General features: G+C 34.9%; 1 protein-coding gene across 7 annotated transcripts in view; it reads right to left on the bottom strand.

The window, feature by feature from the left end:
• TBC1D32 (TBC1 domain family member 32) overlaps positions 1 to 27463 on the bottom strand; it is a 179508-nt gene that overhangs the window by 93741 nt on the left and 58304 nt on the right. For all 7 annotated transcript variants that reach the window (XM_061131943.1, XM_061131944.1, XM_061131950.1 and 4 more), the window contains 5 exons: positions 19418 to 19556; positions 16720 to 16807; positions 14383 to 14501; positions 10550 to 10666; positions 3738 to 3826 (listed from right to left, as the gene is read on the bottom strand). In XM_061131943.1, coding sequence (XP_060987926.1) covers positions 3738 to 3826; positions 10550 to 10666; positions 14383 to 14501; positions 16720 to 16807; positions 19418 to 19556 — 552 coding nt within the window. The remainder of the gene's footprint in view (positions 1 to 3737; positions 3827 to 10549; positions 10667 to 14382; positions 14502 to 16719; positions 16808 to 19417; positions 19557 to 27463) is intronic.

Raw genomic sequence — 27463 nt, 5'->3', positions numbered from 1 at the left:
AGATGTGATATCAAGAGAAGTTTCTTTGTGCATGTATTTTTGCTTCATTTCAGTATAAATTGGGACATGTAAAGGCAAGTCTGCACACTGTTGACGTGGAAACAAAGAGGATAGGAGAGCTAATCAAAGGAGCAACCTTCTTGAGTATTAGTTATTTACAATATGATTTATAAGAAGACCTTGGCAAATAAAAATTCAGAAACTTAAGTAGGATGTGATGCTACTGAAAGTGTAAATCCACATTTCCATAAGACCCAAATTAGCCTTATCTAAGTGCTGTGGAAAACCTAAAGAAATCATATAAAATTTATCATTATGCTAGTCTAGATTTTTGAAGTAAGGGAAAAAAAATAAAGTGAATGGAAGAAAGCAATGCTAAAGGAAGAAATCAAACACATTAATAAGATGATCTACTGAAGGGAATGGTACAATTAGAAACAAACCAAAAAACTGTGGGAGTAAGAAAAAATGATACAGGCAAAAATCCCAAATACAAAGAAATGGGATTTACATAATACTAAGCTATGATTTAAATTATCACCATTGGACCTCAGTGACCAATGCTAGATGGAATCAGTAGAAAAGCAAAAATAAACTAACTTGAGATGCATAACTTAAAAACATAACTGAGTATTATAAGGATGGACCTTAAAATACAATGAAATAAACTTCCTGTCAAAGAAAAATTTGTTAAAAGGAACATAAAATTAAAATATGAATTTTTCTTCAAAAAGTTGTTTGAATGCTGACATTATAAATAGCATATTACCTGGCAGCATCTAGAAGACTACAGAGATACTGAAAAAGTGAAGTTAAAATTTATTTCCTAAGCAAAAATCAAAAATAGTATAGGGCAAGTAGACAGATATAAAGAAACACTTGAAGTACTGCTACTCTATATCTATTACTAACATTTTTTATAGTGCTTTCTATGTGTCAAGCACTGGTATGCCCTTCTAATTTTTCATATGTAAGTCTCAGGGTAACTAACTCTATGAGGAAATATACAATGATCCTCCATTTTATAGATGGTAACTGAGATATCACTTTCAGTTCAGTTTAGTAGCTCAGTCATGTCTGAATCTTTGTGACCCCATGGGCTACAGCACGCGAGGTCTCCCTGTCCATCACCAACTCCCAAAGTTTACTCAAACTCATGTTCATCAGGTCGGTGATGCCATCCAACCATCTCATCCTCTGTCATCCCCCTTTCCTCCTGCCTTCCATGTTTCCCAGCATCAGGGTCTTTTCAAATGAGTCAGCTCTTCGCATCAGGTGGCCAAAGTATTGGAGTTTCAGTTTCAGCGTCAGTCTTTCCAATGAATATTCAGGACTGATTTCCTTTAGGATGGACTGGTTGAATCTTTTTTGCAGTCCAAGAGATCTCACTTTACACAACTAGTAAACAGCACGCAGTCTGACTCCATGTTGCTAACCACTATATAGATGGTTATTACATGTATCAACAATGGAATGGCAATTTTTTTTTTCATGTAGGAGAGAATGACTCCATTCTCCATTTAAACATTATAAGAAAGCACACACACACATCAATATACTTTATCCTCAGGAGCATTTTACTTCTTGGATTGCTTTTTACGTGACTTAAAATCCTACTGTTAAAAATTTAGCCAGAATACCAGAGAAAAATATTACCTCATAAAGGAAAGAAAACATACAGAAAAAAAATTCATTCAATGTATTAATAAGAAGAGGCCAAAATCTATGGTCTACAATTAGAAAACTCAGAAACATACTTGCTATGCAAAAGGAGGATCTACTGATATGATTTCCCCAGAATTCCTCATCACTGCTTGCTATGTGATTATCTGATGCTATTCACAGAAAGTTAAAATTGAGTGTGAAAACACATTTTGAGATAAAGAGTGCACTACCCAAAAAAGTATAATAGCTGTATCTTTTTTTCTACTTTCTTTAAACTAGAAAGTCCAAAAATGAAGCTCAGTTATTAATGAATGCAATTTAAGAAAAGTTTAAGACTTATATACTACCATTAGAGAATTCTAATTTTAGAAAAGCAATTGCTTTACTTCTTAGGTAGAACATTCTCACTGACCTCCTCCACCATACTTGAAAAAGTTACTTTACTAGTCAAAAGGAAATCATGAACCTAAGAAAGTGAAAGTTTCTTTAATTCAGCTGCTTTTAAATGTTAAGGAGTATAAATTTAACCAGAAAATATTTAAACCTTGGGTTAAAGAGTATGATAAATATTCAGGAGCAAAATTTGGGCAATATATCATCCATTTCTAGGCCTCTTTTTAAAAAGACCATATTTTGGCAGGAATTCAACCCAATACTGAGGGAGGAAAGAAACAGGCTGAACTGACTCCATCTTGAAAAAGAAGGAAACTCCATCTTGCACTTTCAGTGAACTTTGGACTATGTGCCTGGTAGCCATGGGGATAACATACCTACTGCGGAAATGGCCTCCTGGACTGATAAACACTAGGTTCCATACCGAGATTTCCTGTCTCCAGAAACAATGTAATAATCCCCTGTGTAGTCAGTCACCTTTGTCATCTTTACAGCACCCACTGGTGGAGGCTACAGTGTGTAACCAGCTGACCCTTCTGATTATGAATCATGGCTGTAACCTGACTGTATCTCCCTTTAACACTTTCCAGGCTAGGTTTAAGGAATTTGGGGATGTGGGCTTGAGCAGTACACTTAAGATATATACGGTTTTCACACAAGTCGGTCGGTTTCGTTAGCTAGGAGGAGACTCTGCCTTGGGCCCGCAGGTGTAATAAACTGCACTCCACTATCTGCACTGTCCTTCTGAGTGAGTTTGTTCCCCGGAACGCGTGGCTACAACTGAAGAAGGAATTCATAGGGCCCGGACTCCACCTCAGGCCTGTCCATGCTCACCATGCTCGGCCACCTCTCCAATGGACTCTGAACTCTGTGTTTAGTGCCTGTGGGAATGACAACAGAAGGATAGGACACCCTCTGGACAGGGGAATCTTGAAGATTGTATCCAGGTTACTGACCGCCTCAGAGAACACATACACTAATCACCCCTTCCTCCAGACAGGCCATTTTTCTGTACCTGTCGAAGTGTAACCTCGTGCTTCTTGATTATTGGCTAATTGTTTAACTGAGCACATGGCACATGAGTGATGGGGTTATTGGGATTGTATTTACCCTTCCTTAGTTTATGTTAAGTCTCAAGGAATTTGGGGTGGTGGGTTTGGACATGTACACATGGGGTATAAAAGATTTTCACAAATGCTGGATGGGGTCCTTGGCTAAGAGGAGACTTTGTCTTGGGCCCACCGGTGTAATAAACTACACTCCACTATCTACATTGTCCTTCTGAGTGAGTTTGTTTCCCAGAATGCGTGGCTACAACACAACAATACCAATGCAGGGAAGCCCCAGTTGACTCCTGAGAAAACTGAATAGTACACAAAATGCCTCTAATAAATCAAGCAAAAGTGATAATAATACAGAACCTAAATGCAGCAAAGGCTATAATGTAAAAATCTAACAACTATAATTTACTCTGTAATATTACAGAAGACAAATTACCTTTAAACATGCTTTAAAAATTATTCTAAATATTATAAAATATTATAAAATAATTTTAATTATAAAATTTTAAAATATTATAAAGTTAAAAATATAAAATTATTTTAAATATTATAAATATAGAGCATATGCTCAACTATTTTTACAACACAGAAAACATCAAGTGAAATTCAGCATCTTACCTTAGACCAAAGATGTGTGATTGTTCGTAGTTGAATAAAGAACGAATCTTGGCTTCAGAATTCAAAATTATAAGTCTGTCAATAATATCCTATAAAACAGTCTTAGAGTTAGACTGTACTTGGTTGAAATCATTTAAAGAACATCAGACTGACAAATATTTAGATTTGTGCCTTACATGTGAATGTTCGGAGCTTTACATTTGAATGTAGAGAGCCATTTAAAAAAGGGATTTTTAAAAAAAATTAATAGCTGAATCTCACCCCTAGAGACTCTAAATTAATTGGTCTGGGTGTGATATGGACATTAAGATTTGTAAACATTCCTGAAATGAATCAAATGTTTAGCCAAAAAGGAGAATCATTAATTTATATCCCACTTTGGTACTGTGCGAGCAGCTTACTGTCAGCAGTTAAATACTGTTTAAACTGCTAAAAATATAAACTACTTTCAAAAACAAATTTGAACTCTACAAATGTGAAGCATGAACAGTGGATTTACTTTTATCTGGAACTATTTAAGATTTTGTTAATAGATATCTTCTTCTCATGTAAATCAGTGGTTTCCAACCCTGAACACAACCCTATGGAACTTAAAAAAGTAAACAGCTGCCCAGGCCCTACCCCAGAGCAATTACCTCTCTATTCCTGAGGGTAGGATTCTGGCATTAACATCCCTGTAAAAGCTTCCCAAAGTTGTTGCAATGGGTAACCAGGTTTAAAAATCACTGATGCAGCGAGAACTTGATGCCTAGGTGTCATCAGCTGTCCCAAGTAATGACAATAAAAGCCCAACACAAAATTTTGAGCATTCTCTAAAAGGCTTTCTTTCTATAATGCCTGACTTTTGTGCATATCTTTGGATTTAGGCCTAAGAAATTTATTCATAGACAAACACCTTTCTCTCTCATTGCTCATTTTCCTGACCAACAAACTTGCTACATTCCATGAGTTTAAATTCAAGATACTTCTGTAACCAACATGGCAAAAGGAGGAAGGTTATACTAGGGAATAAAGTCATGTAATATTTCCTGAGGTCAATGTAGATAATAGTACAAACATATCAAATAACTTAGGAGGCCAGGAAATAAATCTGTAAGAAGGAGGAAATAATAAGACTCAAAAATCACATCTGAAAAATAATAAACAAGACACAGTAAATACAGGATTTTGAATAAACTTACAAACTGAAATGTTTACATGGAACACTTAGGAAGGCATTTACCATTCCACAGATATCTTGAAAAATGTGTAAATAATATAAGCACAAGAATTTATAATCAGCAAATATTAAATAAACTGCCTAACAATGAAGAATGAAAGAACTGCTATCTTAAAGAATCTGTCATTGTTGTCTGCTTCTTAGCAAGTGTTGACTTAAAAATAGTCACAACCTTAAAGTTGAGAGTTATGTTTTATTCAATGCAAATTTTTAGGACTTAAGCTCAAGAGGCAACATCTCCAGAAACCCTGAGAAAACTGCTCTGTGGGGGGGGGGGGGTGGGGGGGGGGGGCAGGGTGTGAGTCAGGTTACATAGAAGTTTGCAACAAAAGGCTGGTAGTCTGAACATCTTTGTGAATTGAAGAAAACCAGATATTCCAAGTCAAGGAATTTAGCACTTGTCTATGTATGGGAAGATACAAGAGTCTGGGCTCAAAGAAATCATTCCTTTTATTAGCATCTCAGCTACCGTAGGGCCAGTATCCTGAGTTCACATCCTGAGTTCTTTAGTGCTAACCACAGGGCGTGGCTGGAGCATAATGGCTGCCTGATCTCACTAAGCTATTTTTCTCCTTCCTGAGTACCCTCAGGGCTCAAGAACTTGCCTTTGGAGGCCCAGAATCACTGATGCCTGTGACATCCTCAAGTTTACTGATACAGCAGGAAACACTCCATTTCTCACTAGACACTCCTTGTTTCAAAACCCTACTAGACACTTCATGGTTCAAAAGTTTTAGCTCTGAATCGAAGTACTAGATACTGTAAGAATACAGGACAGAGAATGCATTTCCAATAAGCTAACTGCAGCAATCTATCAATAATAATGCGTTTTTCAGAGAACAAATGTTACAGTAAATGAATTCTTCTTCAAAGAGGATTATACTGATGGATCACCACTTAGGGAAGAAAAGGAAACTCTGAGAAGTCTGCCTTATAGAGAAATTCAGTTCCTAAGCAAAATGGGTGTCAAGAAGGCAATGTTTCCTAAATTAGGCAGTAGCTTTCTAGTAACAAATTAGTGCAAATAAGGCTTGGGACTCGCAAAAAGGAGTCGGAAGCTGTGTACTTTTTTTTTTTTTTTTTTAAAGCATATTGTCTAGCTTGAGAATACGTTAAATGACCAAGTAAGCCAGAATGGAACCAAGACTGGAAAAACAAAGAATATTCATGCTTTATAAATCAATATATGTTTGAGGGCCTATTGTGTTTACAAATGTCCCAAAGCTTGTGTTTGTGCTATTTGATGCCTTTCACTTAAGGAAGGGCCAAGTAAAGGGTAAAGAATAGATCAACCATAATGCCAATATTCCCATATTGCATTATGAGGAGTGGCTTGCGACTAGTTAGTCCATGAACATCTATAAGCAAAATTCAGTCCATTAAAAGTCCTTCCTTGTACTTTTTCAAAGAAGGGAAAGTCTTAGTCCATTCTGGACACTATAATAAAATTCCATAGACTGGGTGGTTTAGAAACAACATAAGTTTATTTCTCACATTTCTGGAGGCTGAGAAGTACAAGATCAAGTTGCCAGATTTTGTGTCTGATGAGGATCTACTTTCTAGCTCACAGACAGACAGTTTTTGCTGTGTCCTCAGATGGCAGAAGGGGCAAGGGTCTTTTTTTTTTTTTTTTTTAAAGACACTATTCACCCCTTAAAGGGCTTCCCCTGTGGCTCATCTGGTAAGGAATCCCCTACAATGTGGGAGACCAGGGTAGAATCCCTGGGTTGGGAAGATCCCCTGGAGAAGGGAATGGCTACCCACTCCAGTATTCTGGCCTGGAGAATTCCATGTACTGTATAGACCATGAGGTCACAAAGAGTCGGACATGACTAAGCGACTTTTACTTCACTTCACTTCACCCCTTAAAGACCCCACCTCCAGATATCATCACACAGGGAATGAAGTTTCAATAAATGAATTTGGGAGTATACAAACATTCAGTCTATAGACAAGAGGTAGATGAAAATGCCATTCTGACGGTGTGGTGAGTTGAATGGTAACTATCCCTGAAAAAGCATGTCTATGTTCTAATCCCAAAAATCTATGATTATTACCCTATTGAGAAAAAGGGTCTTTGCAGATGTCACTAAGAATTGAAATAAGATCATCTTGGATTAGGCAAGCAGGCCCTAAATCTAATGACTAGTGTTCTTGTAAGAAAAAGACAAAGGGATATTTAAAACAGAAGAGGAGAAAGCCTAAACCAAAAAATGTATACAATGAGCCTGGAATATCCTATCGAATAAATCAATAAAGAAAAATACCAAATAACAAAAGGAGTCAATAGACAAAGAATATTTTGACCATCAAAAGCAATAATGACTGCACTGAGTTGAAATATATGTGTAAAATCCAGAAGTTCATAATGATAATAACCAACATAAAACCTCCCTTTTACAGGTTACTAGAACACAAATTCATTACTCTGAAAATTAAAATATCAAGCATTTATTTTGCTATTTCTGAAAGAACTGTATTTAAGGATTCCCTTTATTAAATAATTTCAGTTAAATATAAAAAAGAACGACAGACTAATATCACCATTTCACATCTCTTAATGAAACAATCAGTATAACTCATAGCAAAAGTAGCCTAGTTTCTCCAATAAGTTAACTGCATGGAAACAAAAAGGGGAAAATGTTTTAGAAAAAGACTGAAAAGGACGTAATAATGACTGAATGCAACATGTGGACCTTGTTTGGATCATGACTTGAGAAACTGAAAAAAAACAAAGACATCTTGGACACAACAAAGGAAACTTCTATACAGACTACACTAGATAATAGATAATGTGAAGGAGCATGGACTGTGTATGGAGACAAAGGGAATAAGGAAATAAACGGAATGACTGCATCTGGCTTTCACTTTCAAAGAATCATTGTGAGGTTAACTTACAAGCTAAGACTGGGAGAAAAAACAGTTAACATATCACTGGAGTAATTTAGACAAGAAACTAAGGTCTAAACTAAGGTAATCTTAATACAAATAGATAAAGCAAATATGATCAAGTCATGAAGGAGAGAAAAATTTATAAATAGTGAAAAGTTACCATAAAGAGGAGTCAAAAATGACTTCCCAGTTTGTAGCTCATTCAACTATGGGAATGATAATGCCATATGCTGAGATAGAAAAATAAGAAATGGAATTGATTTAAGACAGAGAAAAACCATAATATTCAGTTGTGGACATGGTTATATCTAAGATTTCTATGAGTTTTCCTAATGTCCATTATCTGGTAGAAATATGGGTATCAGTCAAGTAAGCGACACAGTTTAGAGAGTTGTCAATGTACAACTGAAGCCACAGAACTGGATGAAATGAATCTAAAGGTGCTGAGCTGTGGTATTGGAGAAGACTCTCGAGAGTCCCTTGGACTGTAAGAGATCAAACCAGTCAATACTAAAGGAAATCAGTCCTGAATATTCAATGGAAGTACTGATGTTAAAGCTGAAACTCCCAATACTTTGGCCACCTGATGCAAAGAGATGACTCACTGGAAAAGACCCTGATTCTGGGAAGGATTGAAGTCAGGAGGAGAAGGGGATGACAGAAGATGAGATAGTTAGATGGCATCAGCGACTTGATGGACAAGAGTTTGAACAAGCTCCAGGAGTCGGTGATGGACAGGGAAGCCGGATGTGCTGTGGTCTATGGGATCACAAAGAGTGAGACACAACTGAGTGACTGAACTGACTGAACCTAAAGGACATAAGACCGCAGAAGAGAAGTCCACAGAAGAGGCCACAGAAGCTGTAAGAGAACCAGAAGTAGTGCCATAGCCACAGAAGAGAGCGACAATGAGGAGGAATGAACCAACTCCACTAAATGCCACAAGGTGGTAAACTAAGTTAAATACAGGGGAAGGTTCCGTTGGATTAGGGAATTACATATTTATCAGTGACTTTTGGCAGAACAATTTCAGTAGTTGGTTAGGCAAGACTCCAGATTACAGGGACTTCTAGAGTTGATACAAGAGAAAGAAGTTGAGAATTCAAATATAGGCAATTTTTTCAAGATACTTTTTGGCAAAGAAAAAAAAAGAAAACTATAGGGTGATAGCTAAAAGACAACATAGATCAAGGGAGTTTTTTTGTTTGTTTTTTTAATAAGAAGAGTTTACACTTGTTTAAATGATGACTGGAAGCAGTGATTCATTTACAGGGTTAAAATGTAGTGACATTAAGAAGATGGGTTATCAAAACTACATGCAGTTAAGCATTTTAAGACTACATTAAAGACAAATCCTTTACTTAAGAGGACAGGTGTTTTTGACTATGCACTGTAGCACATCCACAAAAACTTGAGAATAAACACCCAAGTCATTGCTCTAGATTAAATAACAGCACATCTGTATTAATATAATACTTGTGTATTAATATAATACTTATATATTAATATATTACTTGTATTAATATAATACTTGTGTATTAATATAATACTTGTGTTCCATAACAGATTTCAACAAAGGCAATAATATTAGAAATACATTCAAAAACCATTCACTGGATATCTACTATCCAGTTATTACTAGATGTAAATATGACCAAGATATTCTACTTGCTTTCAGGTCCTCACAGTGTAGTAGGGAAGACAGGCAGATAAATGGTTAATTATAAAACTACTTAAGAAGTGCCAAGATACAAGTAAGTATAAGCTAAAATTGGAACACTTCAAGAATATGAAAGTTTAAAGAGAAAAATATTTTATTTGTATTTCATTCATACAAATTATCAAAAAATTTCCAAAGTAGAGCAATTCTTAAAAATAAAATGTTTAGGGTCACCAAGAATTAGAAGAATTCAAAATCTCAAAATGATATAAGGAAAACAACACACAGTACAAAGTGACCAGAAGATAAAATCAATGATTGAGATTTCAGAATTAAATGATTCCTTAATAATGCATATATACACATATTTAATTTGTATTTAAATTAAATACAAATGGGTGCTTAATTCATAAACTTAACAAAAGATGAGGAACTAAATACACTTGAATGATTAAAATAAGTTAATTTTGAAATATGAATATAAAATAAGTTTCAAATTAAATAAATATGCATATACTGCCCTCATGGGGCAGTAATACACAGATCATTTAAAATATAAGCAGGAAACTTATTGGACTCTTTAGATACAATTTATTCCTAATTATCTTAGTCAATGAAGGAGCAATAATTGTGTGACTAATAACATAAGTCACCTAAAAATAATTAATACACCAACTTTTATATATGCTGGATCTCTTCCCTATTTGGGAAACCTTTCAGTTCAGTAACTCAGTCATTTCCAACTCTTTGAGATCCCATGGACTGCAGCACGCCAGGCTTCCCTGTCTATCACCAACTCCCGGAGCTTACTCAAACTCATGTTAACCTTGTTATTTCAATAGGTGCCACCATTTTAAGCCAGCCAGGATCAAAGATTCCATTTACAAATAATTTGGAAGCTAACATTCTATAGGTAAATAAATCAAATAGGTCTTTAAATGTGATTTATTGTACTTTTTTTTTTCCTGTTAAATTGCATTTTTACTACACTTCTTAAAAAGTAGCACTATAACAGTGAAAGATTAAAAGAAAATGACTTACAATAACACTTGTTGGGACTTCACGAAGAGAATATTCTGCTTTATTAGGAAGACTTTGATTGCCAACCAGCTCAAAAACAGCAGGATAAGATAACAGGTTCACCAGTGCTAGAAAAGACTAGGTGGGAAGAAAAAACACTGTTCAAATGGTTCATTTTTTTTCTCAATCACATCCACTTAGAGTCATTAATGCAAATGGGAGTTTTTAAAATAAGCCTAATCAACCCATATAACTGAAATATATGCTTCTATGATAAGTACAAAATAGTTAACAACAATAATCTATGTACTGACAATGCATAAAAACTATAAGAAAATGTAACTGAAGAGTTGGAAAATGTTTTAAAATATCACATATCTCTGACAGTTTGGTTCTGACAAAAATGAAATGATACATTTTTCTCATTCTTCACATTGTTATATCTGATGTATAAGAAAAGATAATACTTCAGGGCTCTGGAGCAAGATAACAAATTCTATATATTACAGCACTCAGGTCACAAGGCTATCTTCAGCCTTTAACTGTTGATACATTCACTGGAAATTAAAGTAATCTATTAATAATTACAGTTAATTAGAAAAAGCTATGGCTTTTCCTATCAAAATCAGCTCATTTTTTTCATGGAATTTTACCAAGTTAATCTCTCCATGAAAACTTTAAGCTCCTGCTCTTCTCTCACTGACAAGAATCTGAATATTTTTCTCAGGCACAGTTCATTCTTTGGATGCAGTATGCAGTGGTTGCCCATTACTAAACATCAGATCTAAAGCCCTTAGCATGACTTTCAAGGCACTTTATTGACATTTTTCTTCTCTTCAGCCTCAAAAGCCTCAATTGCCATTAAGTTTCCTCAGCCTGAAGTCATCACTGCAGTCAATCAGATCTGTCTGCAGTCTCCTTCAAGTGACTGCCACATATACAAACTTTTCTTATCCTACTAAGGAGCTCCCAAAGCCCTCCCATTGACTATGTTACTTTAGAAGCTTTGCTCATTATTAGAGAAATGCAAATCAAAACTATGATGATATATCATCTCATACTGGTCAGAATGGCCATCGTCAAAAAGTTTACAAACAATAAATGCTGGAGAGGGTGTGGAGAAAAGGGAACAGTCTTCACTATTGGTGGGAATGTAAATTGATATAGCCACTATGGAAGACAGTATGGAGACTCCTTAAAAAAACTAGGAATAAAGCCACTACAGGACCCAGCAATCCCACTACTAAGCATATACCCTGAGGAAACCAAAATTGAAAAAGACACATGTACCCCAAGGTTCACTGTGGCACTATTTACAATAGCTAGTATATGGAAGCAACCTAGATGTCCACTGACAAATCAATCAGTGAAGAAGCTGTGGTACATATATGCAATGGAATATTATTCAGCCATAAAAAGGAATCTATTTGAGTCAGTTCAAATGAAGTGGATGAACCTAAGTAAGTCAGAAAGAGAAAAACAAATATCATATACTAATATATATATGGAATATAGAAATATGGTACTGATGCAATTATTTGCAGAGCAACAATGGAGTCACAGACACAGAAAACAGACTTATGGGCATGAGGGTGGGGGGCAGTGAGTAAGGAGAGGGTGGGATCCATGGAGAGAGTAACATGGAAACTGACATTAATATATGTAAAATAGACAGCCAATGGGAATTTTCTGTATGACTCAGGGAACTCAAACCAGGGCTCTGTGACAACCTAAAGGGGTGGGATGGGGAGTGAAGTGGGGGGAGGTTCAAAGGGAAGGGACGTATGTATACCTATGGCTGATGCATGCTGATGTTTGGCAGAAACAAGCACAATTCTGTAAAACAGTTATCCTTCAATTTAAAAATCAATAAATTTTTAAAAAGGAAAGGAAAAAAAAAAGAATTTTCACAAAAATCAAAACACTGAGATAATTCAAAGAATAGTTTAATTCAATTTCTCATTTAATAGATGAGAAAACTTGAGGACCAGAGAAGTGAAGTTGTCCTGGTCAAAAACATATAATCAAAAAATTGATAGCAGAACTAATTGCATTTTCTTATTTCCAGGCTAAGATTACTCACTACCAAATAAATAACCTTCAGACTCTATTTAACAGTATCACCCTAGCTCCACGGTCCTGACTGGTCAATAAAATTTTCTGTGGTGATGGAAATTTTATGTTCTAAACTGTATAATATGATAGTCACTAGCTACATGTGACTACAGATAAGCACTTAAGATATGATTAATGTAATTGCAACTGAATTTTTAATTTTAGTTTTAATTCAAATTTACATAGCTATGTAGGGCTATTGTCTAGCATACAGCAAAAGCAAAGCTATACAGAGAAGGAAGGAGAAACTGGACTAAAACTTTTAAATGAACCTCTTTATATATGGAAGCTACGTAATTGTTTCCTAAAATTTAAATGACAATAAAATTAAATCCCCCCAAAAAATAGAATCCACATATAAATGAAATCATATGGTATTTGTCTTTCTCCATCTGACTTTTTTCGCTTAGTATAATACTTTCTGGGTCCATTCATGTCACAAATGGCAAGATTTCATTTTATTCTATAGCTGAGTAATATTTCATTCTATACCTATACCACATTTTCTTTATCCATTCATACACTGGTGAATGTTCAGTTTCATAAATGAATGTTGAGTTTTGTCAAAAGCTCTTTCTGTATCTACTGAGATGATATGATTTTTATCCTTCAATTATTAACGTAGAATATCACACCAACTAATTTGCAGATACTGAACCATCCTTGAAACCCTGGGATAAATCCACTTCATCATGGTCTATGACCCTATTAATGTATGGTTGAATTTGATTTGCTAGCATTTTATTGAGGATTTTTGCAACTACCTTCAGTGATACTGGCCTGTATTTTTTTTTTTTTTCATAGTCTTTTGTTTCTGGATCAGGGTGATATGGGCCTCACAGACTGAATTCTGAAATATTCCTTCATCTCAAACTTGCAATAGTTTGAGAAGGAGAAGCATTAACTGTTTAAATATCTGATATAATTCACCTGTGAAGCCATCTGATCCTGGATTTTTGTCTGTTGGGAGTCTTTTAAAAATTACTGACTCAATTTCACTACTGGTCATCTGACTGTTCATATTTTGTATTCCTGATTCAATATTAAAAGATGGGTAAAATCCTAGAAATATACAATTTTTTCTAAGTTGTGCACTTAACTGGCATATAATTGTCCATAGTATATCATGATTTCTGTGATACTGGTTGTAACTTCTTTTTCATTTCCAATCTATTTGGGTCCTCTTTTTTTTTTGAGAAGTCTAGCTAAAGGTTTACTAATTTTGTTTATCTTTTCAAAAAATCAGCTCTTAGTTTTACTGATCTTTTCTGCTGGTTTTTCAGTCTCTATTTCTGTTTCAATTTTTATTATTTGTTTCCTTCTATTACATCTGAGTTTGTTTGTTCTTTTTCTGCTTTCACTTTTACTCTCTATTCCTGTTTTGATTTTTATTATTTCTTTCCTTCTATTAAATTTGGATTTGTTTCTTCTTTTTCTAGCTCCTTTAAGTCCACATTTATTGTTTTGTCTGATGTCTATGATGTTTATTAATTGAGAAAAATTATAGTATAAAATATAGTAGGTATATCATAAAAAAGAATGTCCTTGCAAGACAATTCCCAAGGAACACTGGTATTTCTAAGTTTATTTTTAAAACACAAAGTTAGAAATCAAAGAAAGGAGGGAAAGGACAAACTTAGGAAAGGTTGCTGGTTGTAACTGAATATAGATTAAAGTCTGGATGAAGTAATTTGAGAGATACTTAAAATCTATACATTATTAGAAAAATCATTTCTTACCTTTTGACAGCTTTGGTCAATAGGGTCCACTGGAGTATATCTGGGATGGGTTACTCTAACATCATCTCTTCCACATTCCAGATTGGCCCATAATTCAGTTATAATGGCATTAATAAACCCTAAGAAGAATTTTACATCATATTTATAGTATATTTCTTCTTTGGATTTTGGTGGAAAGATATAATTATCCTTCTGATGAGACTGTTCCACAATGACAAAAGACATACTTGAATCCTGTATAAGAAATAATCTCTAACCTTGGTAGAAATTAGAGCTGATATTGTTAATATATGCTTATGATAAAACTATGTAATGACTAAATTATGTAATGACTAAACTCTCATTATTATGAAACTATGTAATGACTAAACTCTCAAAACTATTCCCCTAGGGGACTGAATTTTGAGTCCCAGTTTTTAATCCTTTACTCAATAATCTCTCTCAGCATGTTTTCCTGAAAAAAAAGAAACAAAAAAGTTTACATGTTACTCTGCAAATGAGCTAACAGTGAAATGCACCCTGAAAGTCACAGTGTATGTACATAAGGAAGGAGGTATCAGGAGGCACCGTAAGCAACCAAAGAGTGTACGTGTGTTCTCTTTCTCTAATGTAACTATCCTTTTGTATTTCCATATGCTTAGAACAGTTCTCTATTTCATACAATTTTTGGTTCTATAGAGTCTTCAAATTTCCCTGAGTCAGATACTACATATCTAAATGAAAGTGACTATTGAGTTTGATTATCAAATTCCTTTATGAGGAATCAAAGCATATGGAAAAGTGTAAAACAGAACACCTAATCATAAAATCAGTAATTTAGCAGGAACACATTAGAACAGAATGGGTTTCTAGTATAACAAAATATATAGGCTTTGAAATCAAGACTGCTGCTGCTACTGCTAAGTCACTTCAGTCATGTCCGACTCTGTGCGACCCCACAGATGGCAGCCAACCAGGCTCCCCCGTCCCTGGGATTCTCCAGGCAAGAACACTGGAATGGGTTGCCATTTCCTTCTCCAATGCATGAAAGTGAAAAATGAAAGTGAAGTCACTCAGTTGTGTCCGACTCTTCACGACCCCATGGACTGCAGCCTACCAGACCCCTCCGTCCATGGGATTTTCCAGGCAAGAGTACTGGAGTGAGTTGCCATTGCCTTCTCCGGAAATCAAGACTATCAGGGTTCAAATTACTAATCTGCCAGCTTATTAAGTTATATATCCTTGAATCTTTTGAATTCTAACAGCATCAGTTCCCAGTGTGAAAACTGAGTAAGTGCTACATTTGGAGGTTGCCGTAAAGTATAAATGGAATGATGTACATAGAGTTCTTAATGCAGTACCTAAGACATCATAGGAACTCAGGCAGTGTCAGTCTTCCTTCCTTTGTCCTATGAAAAACTGCATTTAATCCTTTCAAAGAAAGCTGGATGCTATAAGGTTTAGAAGCTTAATGACTCGACCAACAGGGATATCTGGGATTGAATCTAGTCTTCAAATGTTTCCTTTAATGTGCCCCTGAGTACTATAAATAATTTGGATTTTATTCTAAGTAAAGCAGTAAGTGGTTCGCTTAGGACAGCTTCTGGCAAGAAACATGTTTCATAATATAAGCAGTCCAAATAAGTTCAGCCGAAAAATACTTAAGATTTAAATACACCATAGAAAAATATTTTCATTTGAGGAGAGACTCAGTAGTAACCACTGAGGTTATGATTCTTCACTTCTAAGTTTTAAATATAATCACAGCATCTCTATCAGAGATTACATCTGGTCTCTGGTGCAGGGTTCAGGTAACTTTACAATACATTAAATCTTCAATGTTTGAACATCTTAAAAATCCAATCTATATTAGATAATACATGCCGACTATAAACTCCAGAAACAGTGGTGAAAATTAAGTGGGTGAGAATCTTTCGAGAAAAGGGACTAAGAAAATGATATGCATGTGTGACAACTATTATGACTGTAAATCTTGATTCATATATAAATCACTGAAACTGAACATTAAAACATATCAGATGTAACTATGCCAAGAAAAGATGATACACTTTTGATTTATAAAATGAAGGGTTCTTAAAGCCATCAGGTATATCTTAGTTTAGGTCATTATGTACCATTGTTCTGAGCAAAGAAAAAAAATGTATATATTTTACAGAAAAAAAATTCCTAGTGGGATTTCATGGAAGAGAAAAGAAGGAAATCCCATTAGCACTCTTTTACCTATGGCCTAACTTGGGAAGAAGAACTTCAGAGTGAAATAGCTGATACTTGATCATGGCAGCTGAATTTTGTATCAACTAGCTCATTTTATTTAAATTATATTTCTAAAGAACTTACCTGAATTTTGTAGGGCTACTGCACCTGCTGCTGTTGATGCCACTTGTGTAACCAAAACTCCATAGCCAAACTTTTTATGCCTGCTGATCTAATGTAAATAAGAAACCATGAGAAGCAGGAAAACATAGCATGCTAATATTTTATTTACATTTTATATGCAGAGTTACTGATTTCTTTATTAAAACGCGAGACAGTCTTTCAAGTAAAGATAACAAGAGCAGAAAAAAACTATTACAATCAGTGAGTTAATACTAATGAATATTTTTGACAATCTTATATCAGAACTAGGCTCTGGTACCAGCCCTAAAACTAAGAAGCTTTATGACCTTAAACAAGTCACTATGTCTCTAAGTCTGTTTATATATAAAATAAGGGACTTTGGACTAAATGAAAAGATATTCCTTCTAACTCTAATTTCTATTATCTTACTATTTTATTCTTTAATTCATTCTTCAATAATAAATTATTATTGATTAATCTGTATTGACTGCCAGTTTTTACACTGGGCTTTCAAATAAACAGCTTTAAAAAGAACAATGGTACCTTCTTAAAAATCATTTTAGAGAAAATGTGATATTTTTTCCCCAAAGGAGGAAGTTATACAAACATGCATGCACACATAATCCTCATTTAATATACACTGTAGAAAACCTGAAATAATTGCTACTTCACAGGGAATATTATACATATATTCATGGTAAAGTTCAGAAGTATCTCTTAGCAAAAATCACAATAAGGAAATAACAAAGACACTACAAAATGTTCCTCCTTCCTCAGACTTCATAGGTCAGCCTGATCTTAGCCAAAGTGTTTGACTTTTAAATAGAGCTAACCATTTAGAATTTGTATTTTTCAACATTTTATTAAAAGGATAAGCATATGTTTTCATCAAATATTTAAAATATAAACTATGCACTCTGTTTTAAGGGCAAAAATGGGGTGGGAATTAAAAGACTGTGGGAAAAAAATTAGGCTTATTTCTTCAATTTTTTTGCTGCTCACATCTCTATAAATTTGCCTTCCAAATCTCATTCTCCATGTTCCTTAATTTACCATCCATTAATTCAACAATTAGATAACATATAAGTACAGCAAAGTAAGTGTTTATCTTTTCCCACATGCCTTTTTCCATGACAGGAAGAAAAACACCTTACTCATCAATCATCCCAAATGACCCTACTGATTCAGATAGTAGTAGCTATAGGGGTTTCCCAATCAAGACTAAATACTAAAAAAGAAGAAGCAAAGAAAACTTTCCAAGAAGTTACAGGGGCTTCACTAAACAAGACTTAGATTTCATGGACACTGTTAAAATCTAAGACCAGAATCTCAGTTCTAGAATTACTGCCATCAATAACTACATGTGTGAACACAGGCAGATCATTTACACCAGCTTGACTCTCAACATTATCTTCAGCAAAATTAAAGAAAGTCTAGCTGCTTTCTTACAAGATAACTCAGAATCTAAATTTTCAAAAAACGTCTTGAATAATCAATATTAAAGTATTGTACTAAATTATATGGTTGTAATTTACTGAGGTCCAGGGAACGTCTTCTATTACAACTAAAAGCACAATACAAAGGAAGACCAGATTGCTTTAAATTTTATGAATATAAAAAAAAATAACATCTAATCCTAGGTGCATTATCACAATAGTAATAAGTTGTGTCTGAATGGTCTCAAGCATCCAAATGAGAAAGAAAAATGTCTTTGAACTGCTTGAATATTTTCAGAAATGGAAGAAAAATGAAAACTCAAATGGTTAACTAGTATACAAGGAGAAATTCAAACTCACCAACAGATCAAAACACAATTTATATAAACTTAAAAGCCTGAAAACTTCTACATTTGCTATAGTATGAATGTCTGTGTCCTGCCAAAATTCCTATGTTGAAATCCTAAGCCCCAGACGTGATGGTAGCAAGTGGGGCCTTTGGGAGGCTATTTGTGAAGGCAGAGAGTGATCATGAAAGGGATTAGTACTCTTCTATAAAATAAATAAATAAAAGATCCCCAAGAGGCCCCAGCCCTTTCTGCTAGGCTACAAGAAGATCAAGAAACAGCAACTCCCAGAGATAAAAGGAAACACTTTTAAAAGCATACCTATGCTGATTCACTTCCCTGTACAGTGGAAATCGACACAACTTTGTAAAGCAACTATACTCCAATTAAAAAAAAAAAACAAAGCAAACAAAAACAACAGCAACAACAAAAAGTATACCTATGATCCTCTGAAGTCTAGGGATATTTACTGTAATAGCAAAAAAATGAACATACTTCAATGATCTCTGTGAGAAAGGCCTAGATTTTAAATTTAAACAGTAGCAATAATAAAAGCCCTCTACAAATATATTTATTTCTTTCAAAATGTGAACACTAAACTATCATTGACACATTTAGACCCAAAAATGAAATTCCATTGAGTTTTAATATAGCCAGATGTCTGATATATTTATAAAACATCTGGATGAATGAGTTTTTCAATTTCATTCAGTTGTTTCATCCTGTAGAACAGTCATAGATACCAATATCAACTCTATTGCTTTCTTGAAAAAATATCAAGTTAAATATTATAAAGCTATATGAGTTTTTAATTGAAGTTAATAATCTCTTCACACAAAGAAACCAGAATGACGTTCTTAATGGCTTTTACAGAAACAAAAGTTCCTTTTGCCTGTGGCAGGTGATAATTCGCACCTGTAATTTTTTCGCATATTGGTTGAACATAAATGTCACACATTCGTTGATGGCACCTGTTCTTTGAAGAAGCAGTAGTCCTTTGGGAGTGGCAGCAAAATTTAGTAAATCATCTAACAAATTCTCTTCCCAAGCCATACTGAAAGAGATAAAAAGAAAGGTACAAATGTCTTTATTATTCTCAAAACTGGAAAAAAAAAAAACCTCAGTTTAATACTACCAACAATTAAAATTACAGAGAACACACTGTCTGCAAAGTATTTAACTGTTTAAAAATAAGATAAGCAACATGGCTTCCTTAACAGTGAGCTGCTATTCTGTTTTCTACTATCTAATAATTTTCCTTCACTAAATGAATCAAATATTAACTGTACATATCAGCATTTTCATTACACCAAAATTCTCTCAACCAGGTCTTAATCTCATTCCACATTTCCTATTAAAATTCTGCTGTGCCTAAATTCCCCAAGCCCCAGCTCTCCACTATTTCTATACATCCTGTTCATTAAGGAGTATTTGTCTTTTGACTTTCTAAAGCATGCCAGGCACTTTATTTTCACTGGTTATTAGTTTTACTTTTGAAGAATGACATTTTTTTCCTCAGAATACTTCTAAAAGGCCAGTAGCATTCTCCAGAAAAAAAGAAAAGGAAAAGGAAAACAACTCAAAACATTCAGAAGTCATACAGTAAACAGGAAAGTCACAGCTAGAAATCTGGAAACACTGGAGGGGATATGAGAACTTCATCTGAAGTATCAAAGTAAGAGAAAATCTTCTACCCATCCTATTCCTCCTTGCTTGGAAAAACAAAAAAGCTGGATATTAAAATAGGTCAAAATCAAATGTTTATATGTACAATGAAACAGAGCATGGAAATGTGTGCCCTTTTGTTGCCCAAGGAAGTTTCAGAAGTATGTTTTGAAACTGGTAAGAGATTTGAAATCCAGAAATTTTCTGATTAAAAAAGAAACAATCAGTACATGTTGACAGATATCCATCAGTGGTGATCACAAAGCAATGGTGAAAGATATAACCATGTTCAAACACAAAATAAATATCTCTTGGATAAAGAAGGACAAAGAAGTAGGACTAGTTTTGAGGTAAATACAGGCAATGGAAACTAAATTTGGTTCAAATAGGATATAAAAGACTCAGGGTTACATATGAGATGTATGACCAATGGAAGGCTCACTGCTTAAGACTCATGATGGAGCAATACTACTAAAAATTGCATATGTTTAGCCAAAATTAAAATATAAAATCTATATAAACAAAATACTTAAATATAACTGACAAAAATTGGGACTTTTGACAAGCCATAACACTAGGGAGACAGGATACAGAAAAAGCCTCATTTCTAGAAATGTACAGATAATCAATTCACCTAACTTTTAACAGTACATGCAATACCCTCATCATCACTGACAGGAGTCTCAAGATGCCAATACAATATTTATTTAAAACATGGGGGGTAAGGAAAAAACCATAAAACTGCTGGACAGAGAAGAATGAATATAGAAAAGAAACTAGGAAAAATGGGGGAGGGAAGAAAGTAGTGAAGGAAAAAAAAAACTAATTTTAAAATGAACTTGTAATCAAACTTCAAAAGACATCTAAAGCCAAGTGCCAGCAGAATCAACATTCATTAAATTAATCCATTCCAGCTGAAATAATTCAAAAGTAATGACTAACTTTATGATTCTCAAAATTTTTTACTCTTCTATTAGAACTGAAACAAAAAAGCAGAAATGAAATAAAAATAGGTGGATATTAAAAAAAAAAACTATAAAAAGTCTTGTGAGTATTTTTTAAAAACCATTAAAAAGCAAATGGAAAAAATCTCAGCCACAAAGAATTATTGAACTGAAAGGTAGCTAGATAAGAAACGTTTGAGGAAACAGATAAGACAGAACATACTAAAAGCTTTCAAATACATCTAATGAAGAGTCCAAGAGAACAGAAGAAATATTTGAAAAATAATAAGAGTTTTCTAGATCAAAAAAAAGGTATCAGTCTAGTTTATTGATCAAAAAAACATTCAAAGTACTAAGCAGGAGTTAACTATATCCCAATATAAAATTAAAAAAAAAATGTTTTAAAGTACCAAGCAGGACAAACTTAAATCACACAGAAGTAGCAAATATCCAAAGAAAAATTCAAAGCGATGAGAGAAAAGATATGACCTATAAAAGTGGTTATACTAACAGATATCAGCTGCTACTTACTCCAGAAGACAATGGAGTAAAACCTCAAATAGCACTAAGAAAGGATGGTAGATCAAAGTTTTACACCCAAATAAACTACCATTTAGAGGAGAGACAATATGAGATCTCAAAAGCTCTGAACAGGAGGTGGGGGTGGTTTGTGTGGACTGGAAGGACAATAGCTATTTTCAGACACAGAAAGATCAGTTTGCCTCCCTCAAAGCCTTAAGAACAATTAAACAGTTTACTTCCATCACCTTAAGACCTATAGTTAGAAACTTAAAAACATCTTTCAGTAGGGGAAAAAAAGGAGCCTATCAGAAAGAATGGACTACAAGCCTCAACAAGTGGTGTAAAATAATAAATACCAATTTAAATTCTGTAAACCAGGTGATTAAAAATATTAAACCAAAATTCTAGATAACTGTAACAAGACAGAACTATAGAGTATTTAGACAAGCCGTAACTGGTCAAGGTATGTTAAACTCCATACTGCTTTTCTTTTCTTTTTTTCATATTGCTTTTCAAAACATGATATAAATACCCAATTACTTTATACTTTCTTAGAAAAATATATGGTTAAATGCATATTGAGAATTTAGGAACAACCACTTCAAGAAACATAACTGTGATTTATAAAGTCAAAAGCAAGGGGAAGATAGGATAAAATGTATTGATCTAAGATAAGGAAGTAAAGGAGAAAGGTAAAGATAACAGAATAGAAATAGAAAATACAAAAAGAAAAATAAGACACAAATATCAGCATTGCAAAAATGTAAAAAACTTAAAACTCATCTAATAAAAAATAGGAATTGTCAGATTGGATAAAAAATTCAAAATTTACTACTCTGAATGGCAGAAAATAAAGAGATGAAAAAAAAAAAAAAAACTTTAATAGGCTGACCCAATCTCCATCTAAGTTCCTTTTTCATCAACTCCCATACAGCAAGAAATGGCCATAGGGCACATCCAGCAAGATGTTCACAAAAATGTTAATGAGAAGAGATTTCTTTCCTAAATAAAAGATAAAGAATGAAAAGAAGCCATTTGTCTCTACAACCTTTTTCCTCTTTGAAGGCTGTGAGCTCTAAAGGTTAGCCATTGTGCAACCTTGAGTGCAAAAAGAAAACATTAGTGATGTTTTCTCCTAAGAAAAGGAGGCTGGGTCTCAAACTGCATCAATAAGTCAATGCCTGATAATATTTCATGAGACTTTTTGCTTTATGAAAAAAAGAAAGCCTTACTGAGCTATCTGCAAATAGATATATTCTTAACTAATGTACTCTGCAAATACTAACTAAAGCAAAGTATATTTACAATACTAATATCATTTAATATAAAACTTAATGGAAAGAAGTAATGAGATACTACAGTAAAAGTTCCCAAGAAACAGTGAATTTTTATGTTCCTAATAGCATAAAATGTAAGTATGTAAAACAAAACCTCAGAATTACAGAGAAAAATGGACAAGTCAACTTTCAAAGTGAATGATTATCATAAGCTGACAAAATATTGGTGGTGATATTAAAAATTTGGAATATCTCTATCTACTTCCAATGAAGAACATAAAATAGTATTTTCAAGTAAAGACAGATTTTTAACCAATCCTGTACTAGAACACAAAATCTCAACCCACCCAGAAGTATATATATCATACAATCCATGTTTTCTGAAAAGAGCAGAAATGAATTAGAAGTCAACAGTAAAATACAGTAGTTAAAGAAAAATCTATATGTGGAAAGTTAAATGTATTCCAAATATTTCATGGATTTAAAGGGCAAAATCGAGATAACAATATTTTTAAGAGCTTAATAATGAAAGTGCTATATTTCAAGTATTAAAGTTAGAATGCCTGATGTAGATTTCTTCTATTGATATCCATTCTCAATTGTCTTTTCACTAGCTCTCCTATCCTACTAAAGTGAGAGAAGGAGAGAAGATAGAGAAGGAAAGAGAACATCAGCAAAATCAAAACCTGGTCTTTGAATAAACTAATGCAAATAAATTGGTCAGGGGAAGCAATGGCTGCAAAAAATACTAAGAATAAAAAATGAGAAGTAACTACAGCTAAAGAATTTTTTAACATCACAAAAATACTTTGAACAAATTAACACCAATACAGTAAATACTCAGATTAAAAAATATGCTTTTATAGAAAATATAGTTAAAAATTACTCATGCAGAAACAAAAAATCTTGAATGAACCATTAGCCATTAAAGAAATTGTGTTTTTAAAAAGTCTACTCTGACTCTCCAAAAAAGTAAAACACAGGCAAAAACTTGCAGGTTGTATCACACAATCCTGAGAAAGAGTTAATATGTTTTAGTTTACTGTTTCTATTAACTTAGCATTTAACTCTTCCTTCAAATTATAATGAAAACACTCAATGTTTCAAAACAGAAGGAAGATCTAAGCTATAGAATTTGCCTCCTGTCTTTGGAGAACCCTTCCCTTAGGACAATAGGTAACAATATCACTGCTTTGTTAGCTTATGCGAACTCCATTTTTTGAATGGTCAGATATTAAAAGAGGGTTAGACACTCTCATGGCACTTGAGTTTTAGGTGTTTATTCATAGGCTGTTTTTGCAGACCAAAGATCCCTGTTGCTTCCCTGTCGGAGATTTACCAAAAGCCCTGTGGTAACAGGTCAGGGCAGGGGGGGCATCTTTGGTTTTTCTGTGACTACGTTCTTCTCTACAGTCACCCTAAGGATGGTCCCTAAGTAGTCTGTGAAAGTGAAAAGTGAAAGTGTTACTCCCTCAGCCATGCCCGACACTTCGAGACCCCATGGACTGTAGCCTGCCAGGCTCCTCTGTTCATGGGATTTTCCAGGCAAGAATACCGGAGTGGGTTGCCATTCTCTTCTCCAGGGGATCTTCCCAACCCAGGGATCGAACCTATGACTCTGCACTGCAGACAGATTCTTTACCATCTGAGCCACTAGGTAAGTCCCATATAGTCTGTATTCATTGCAATCACTGATATCAAACTAGCCTTGAGAAATCTTATTTGGGGTTGCATTTCAACGTCCAGATTTAGAGACATCACCTATGATGACTACACAGTAGCTTCTACCTTCTCTATAGTACTATAAGCACCAATAAATGAAAGGATGGAGAGGAAATCTCCAACATATGCTGTGAGGAAATAAAATCAAACTACCTCACATTAGTCTGTCACTGGCTCAAAAATACAGATTTTAGCAACTTTTCATTTTACCTTCTTCTGTAAGACTGAGTAAATGTTATGGTCTATGTCATTATTTGGAAACTAGTGCTTGATGGTAGGAGAAATGTTATTCATTCTTTTACCCATTCAACCAAGGTATCAAGCACCTGCTACATGACAGAGAAAGGCTAGTCTAGTTAACTGACCAAAATGGTTCTACACTCAAGTGTTACCAAACTACAAAGGAAAAATAATCCCAACACATATCAACGTTTCAAATAATACAAGAGATACTCAACTACATGAGGTATTTTGATGACAAAAATGAAAACAGTTCTATTTTATCAAAAGCCATTAAACCTTTGTTTCTAAGAGTAATATCAGATTGAAGGAAACTTCTTTTCCTCTAGCATCAAGTTTACACATGGAGCACATTCCCCAGTTTAACACTGCTTGCCTTTCTTCACCTAATCACTCACTCTTACCCTTGAAGAAGGGACTCAGGAGACTTGTAGGAGGACCTAAGAACGCTAGGCTAGGCGATGCCTCGCCCCAAATTCAGCACTTCTTTGCAACCCAGGTACCTGTAGGAAGCACAGTCTGCTCTGTTCTACTATGCAGTTATGGTTGATCTTTGTAAGCTCTGCCTCTGAGGGTGAGGAAAGTCTATGACAGTTGATTGGGACAGAAAGGTTCAGTTCAGTTCAGTTCAGTTCAGTCGCTCAGTCATGTCTGACTCTTTGGGACCCCATGGACTGCAGCATGCTAGGCCTCCCTGTCCATCACCAACTCCCGGAGTTTATTCAAATGCATGTCCACTGAGTCAGTGATGCCATCCAACCATCTCATCCTCCGCCATCCTCTTCTCCTCCCACCTTCAATCTTTCCCAGCATCAGGGTCTTTTCCAATGAGTCCGTTCTTCACATCAGGTGGCCAAAGTTTAAGAGTTTCAGCTTCACTATCAGTCCTTTCAATAAATATTCAGGATTGATTTCCTTCAGGATTGACTAGTTAGATCTCCTTGCAGTACAATGGACTCTCCAAGAGTCTTCTCTAACACCACAGTTCAAAAGCATCAATTCTTTGGCACTCAGCTTCCTTTATAGTCAAACTCTTACATCCATACATGACTACTGGAAAAAACACAGCTTTGACTAGACGGACCTTTGTTGGCAAAGTAATGTCTCTGCTTTTTAAGATGCTGTCTAGGTTGGTCATAGCTTTTCTTCCATGGAGCAAGCATCTTTTAATTTCATGGTTGCAGTCACCATCTACACTGATTTTGGAGCCCAAGAAAATAAAGTCTGTCACTGTTTCCATTGTTTCTCCATCTATTTGCCATGAAGTGATGGGACTGGATGCCATGATCTTCGTTTTTTGAATGCTGAGTTTTAAGTCAGTTTTTTCACTCTCCTCTTTCACTTTCATCAAGAGGCTCTTCAGTTCCTCTTGACTTTCTGCCAAAAGGGTGGTGTCATCTGCATATCTGAGGTTATTGATATTTCTCCCAGCAATCTTCATTCCAGCTTGTGCTTCATCCAGCTTGGAAGTTCGCATGATATACTCTGCACATAAGGTAAATAAGCAGGGTGACAATATACAGCCTTGACGTACTCCTTTCCCAATTTGGAAACAATTTGTTGTCCCATGTCCAGTTCTAACTTTTGTTTCTTGACCTGCATACAGTTTTCTTAGGAGGCATGTAAGGTATTCCCAGCTCTTGAAGTTTTCAGTTTGCTGTGATCCACACAGTCAAAGTCTTCGGAATAGTCAATAAAGCAGAAGTAGATGTTTCTCTGGAACTCTCCTGCTTTTTTTCAATGTTCCAACAGATGTTGGCAATTTGATCTCTGCTTCCTCTGCCTGTTCTAAATCCACCTTGAACATCTGGAAGTTCTCGGTTCATGTACTGTTGTAGACTGGCTTGGAGAATTTTGAGCATTACTTTGCTGTTGTGTGAGATAAGTGCAATTGTGCAGTATTTTGAACATTCTTTGGCACTGCCCTTCTTTGGGGTTGGAATGAAAACTGACCATTTCCAGTCCTGTGGCCACTGCTGAGTTTTCCAATTTGCTGGCATACTGAGTGCAGCACTTTAACAGCATCATCTTTTAGGATTTTAAATACCTCATCTGGAATTCCATTACCTCACTAGCTTTGTTTGGAGTGATGCTTCCTAAGACCCAGTGGATTTCTCATTCCAGTATGTCTGGCTCTAAGTGAGTGATCACACCACTGCAGTTATCTAGGTCAGGAAGACCTTTTTGTACAGTTCTTCTGTGTATTCTTACCACCTTTTCTTAACATCTTCTGCTAAATGCATAGATTATGGTGGCTCAGGATGTAAAGAATCTGTCTGCCATGCAAGAGACCTGGTTTGATCCCAGGGTCAGGAAGATCCCCTGGAGTAAGGAATGGCTACCCACTCCAGTATCCTTGCCTTGAAAATTCCATGCACAGAGAAGCATGGTGAGCTACAGTCTATGGACCACAAAGAGTCAGACATGACTGAGGGACTCACAACACTTTCATGATCCCTCTCACTTACAGCCCACTGACCACACTACGTCTTCCACCGGAAATAATGTTCTACCCTTCTAGACAATTAATATCCATGTATTCATTTTAACTTACTTTAAATTATAATTTCTTCTGGAAAGATTTCCCCAAG

This window comes from Dama dama, chromosome 28 (genome assembly GCF_033118175.1).
Source record: "Dama dama isolate Ldn47 chromosome 28, ASM3311817v1, whole genome shotgun sequence".
Classification (NCBI taxonomy): Eukaryota; Metazoa; Chordata; class Mammalia; order Artiodactyla; family Cervidae; genus Dama; species Dama dama.
Note: the sequence above shows the minus strand (reverse complement) of the source record. Positions and strands in the feature narration are given on the sequence as shown.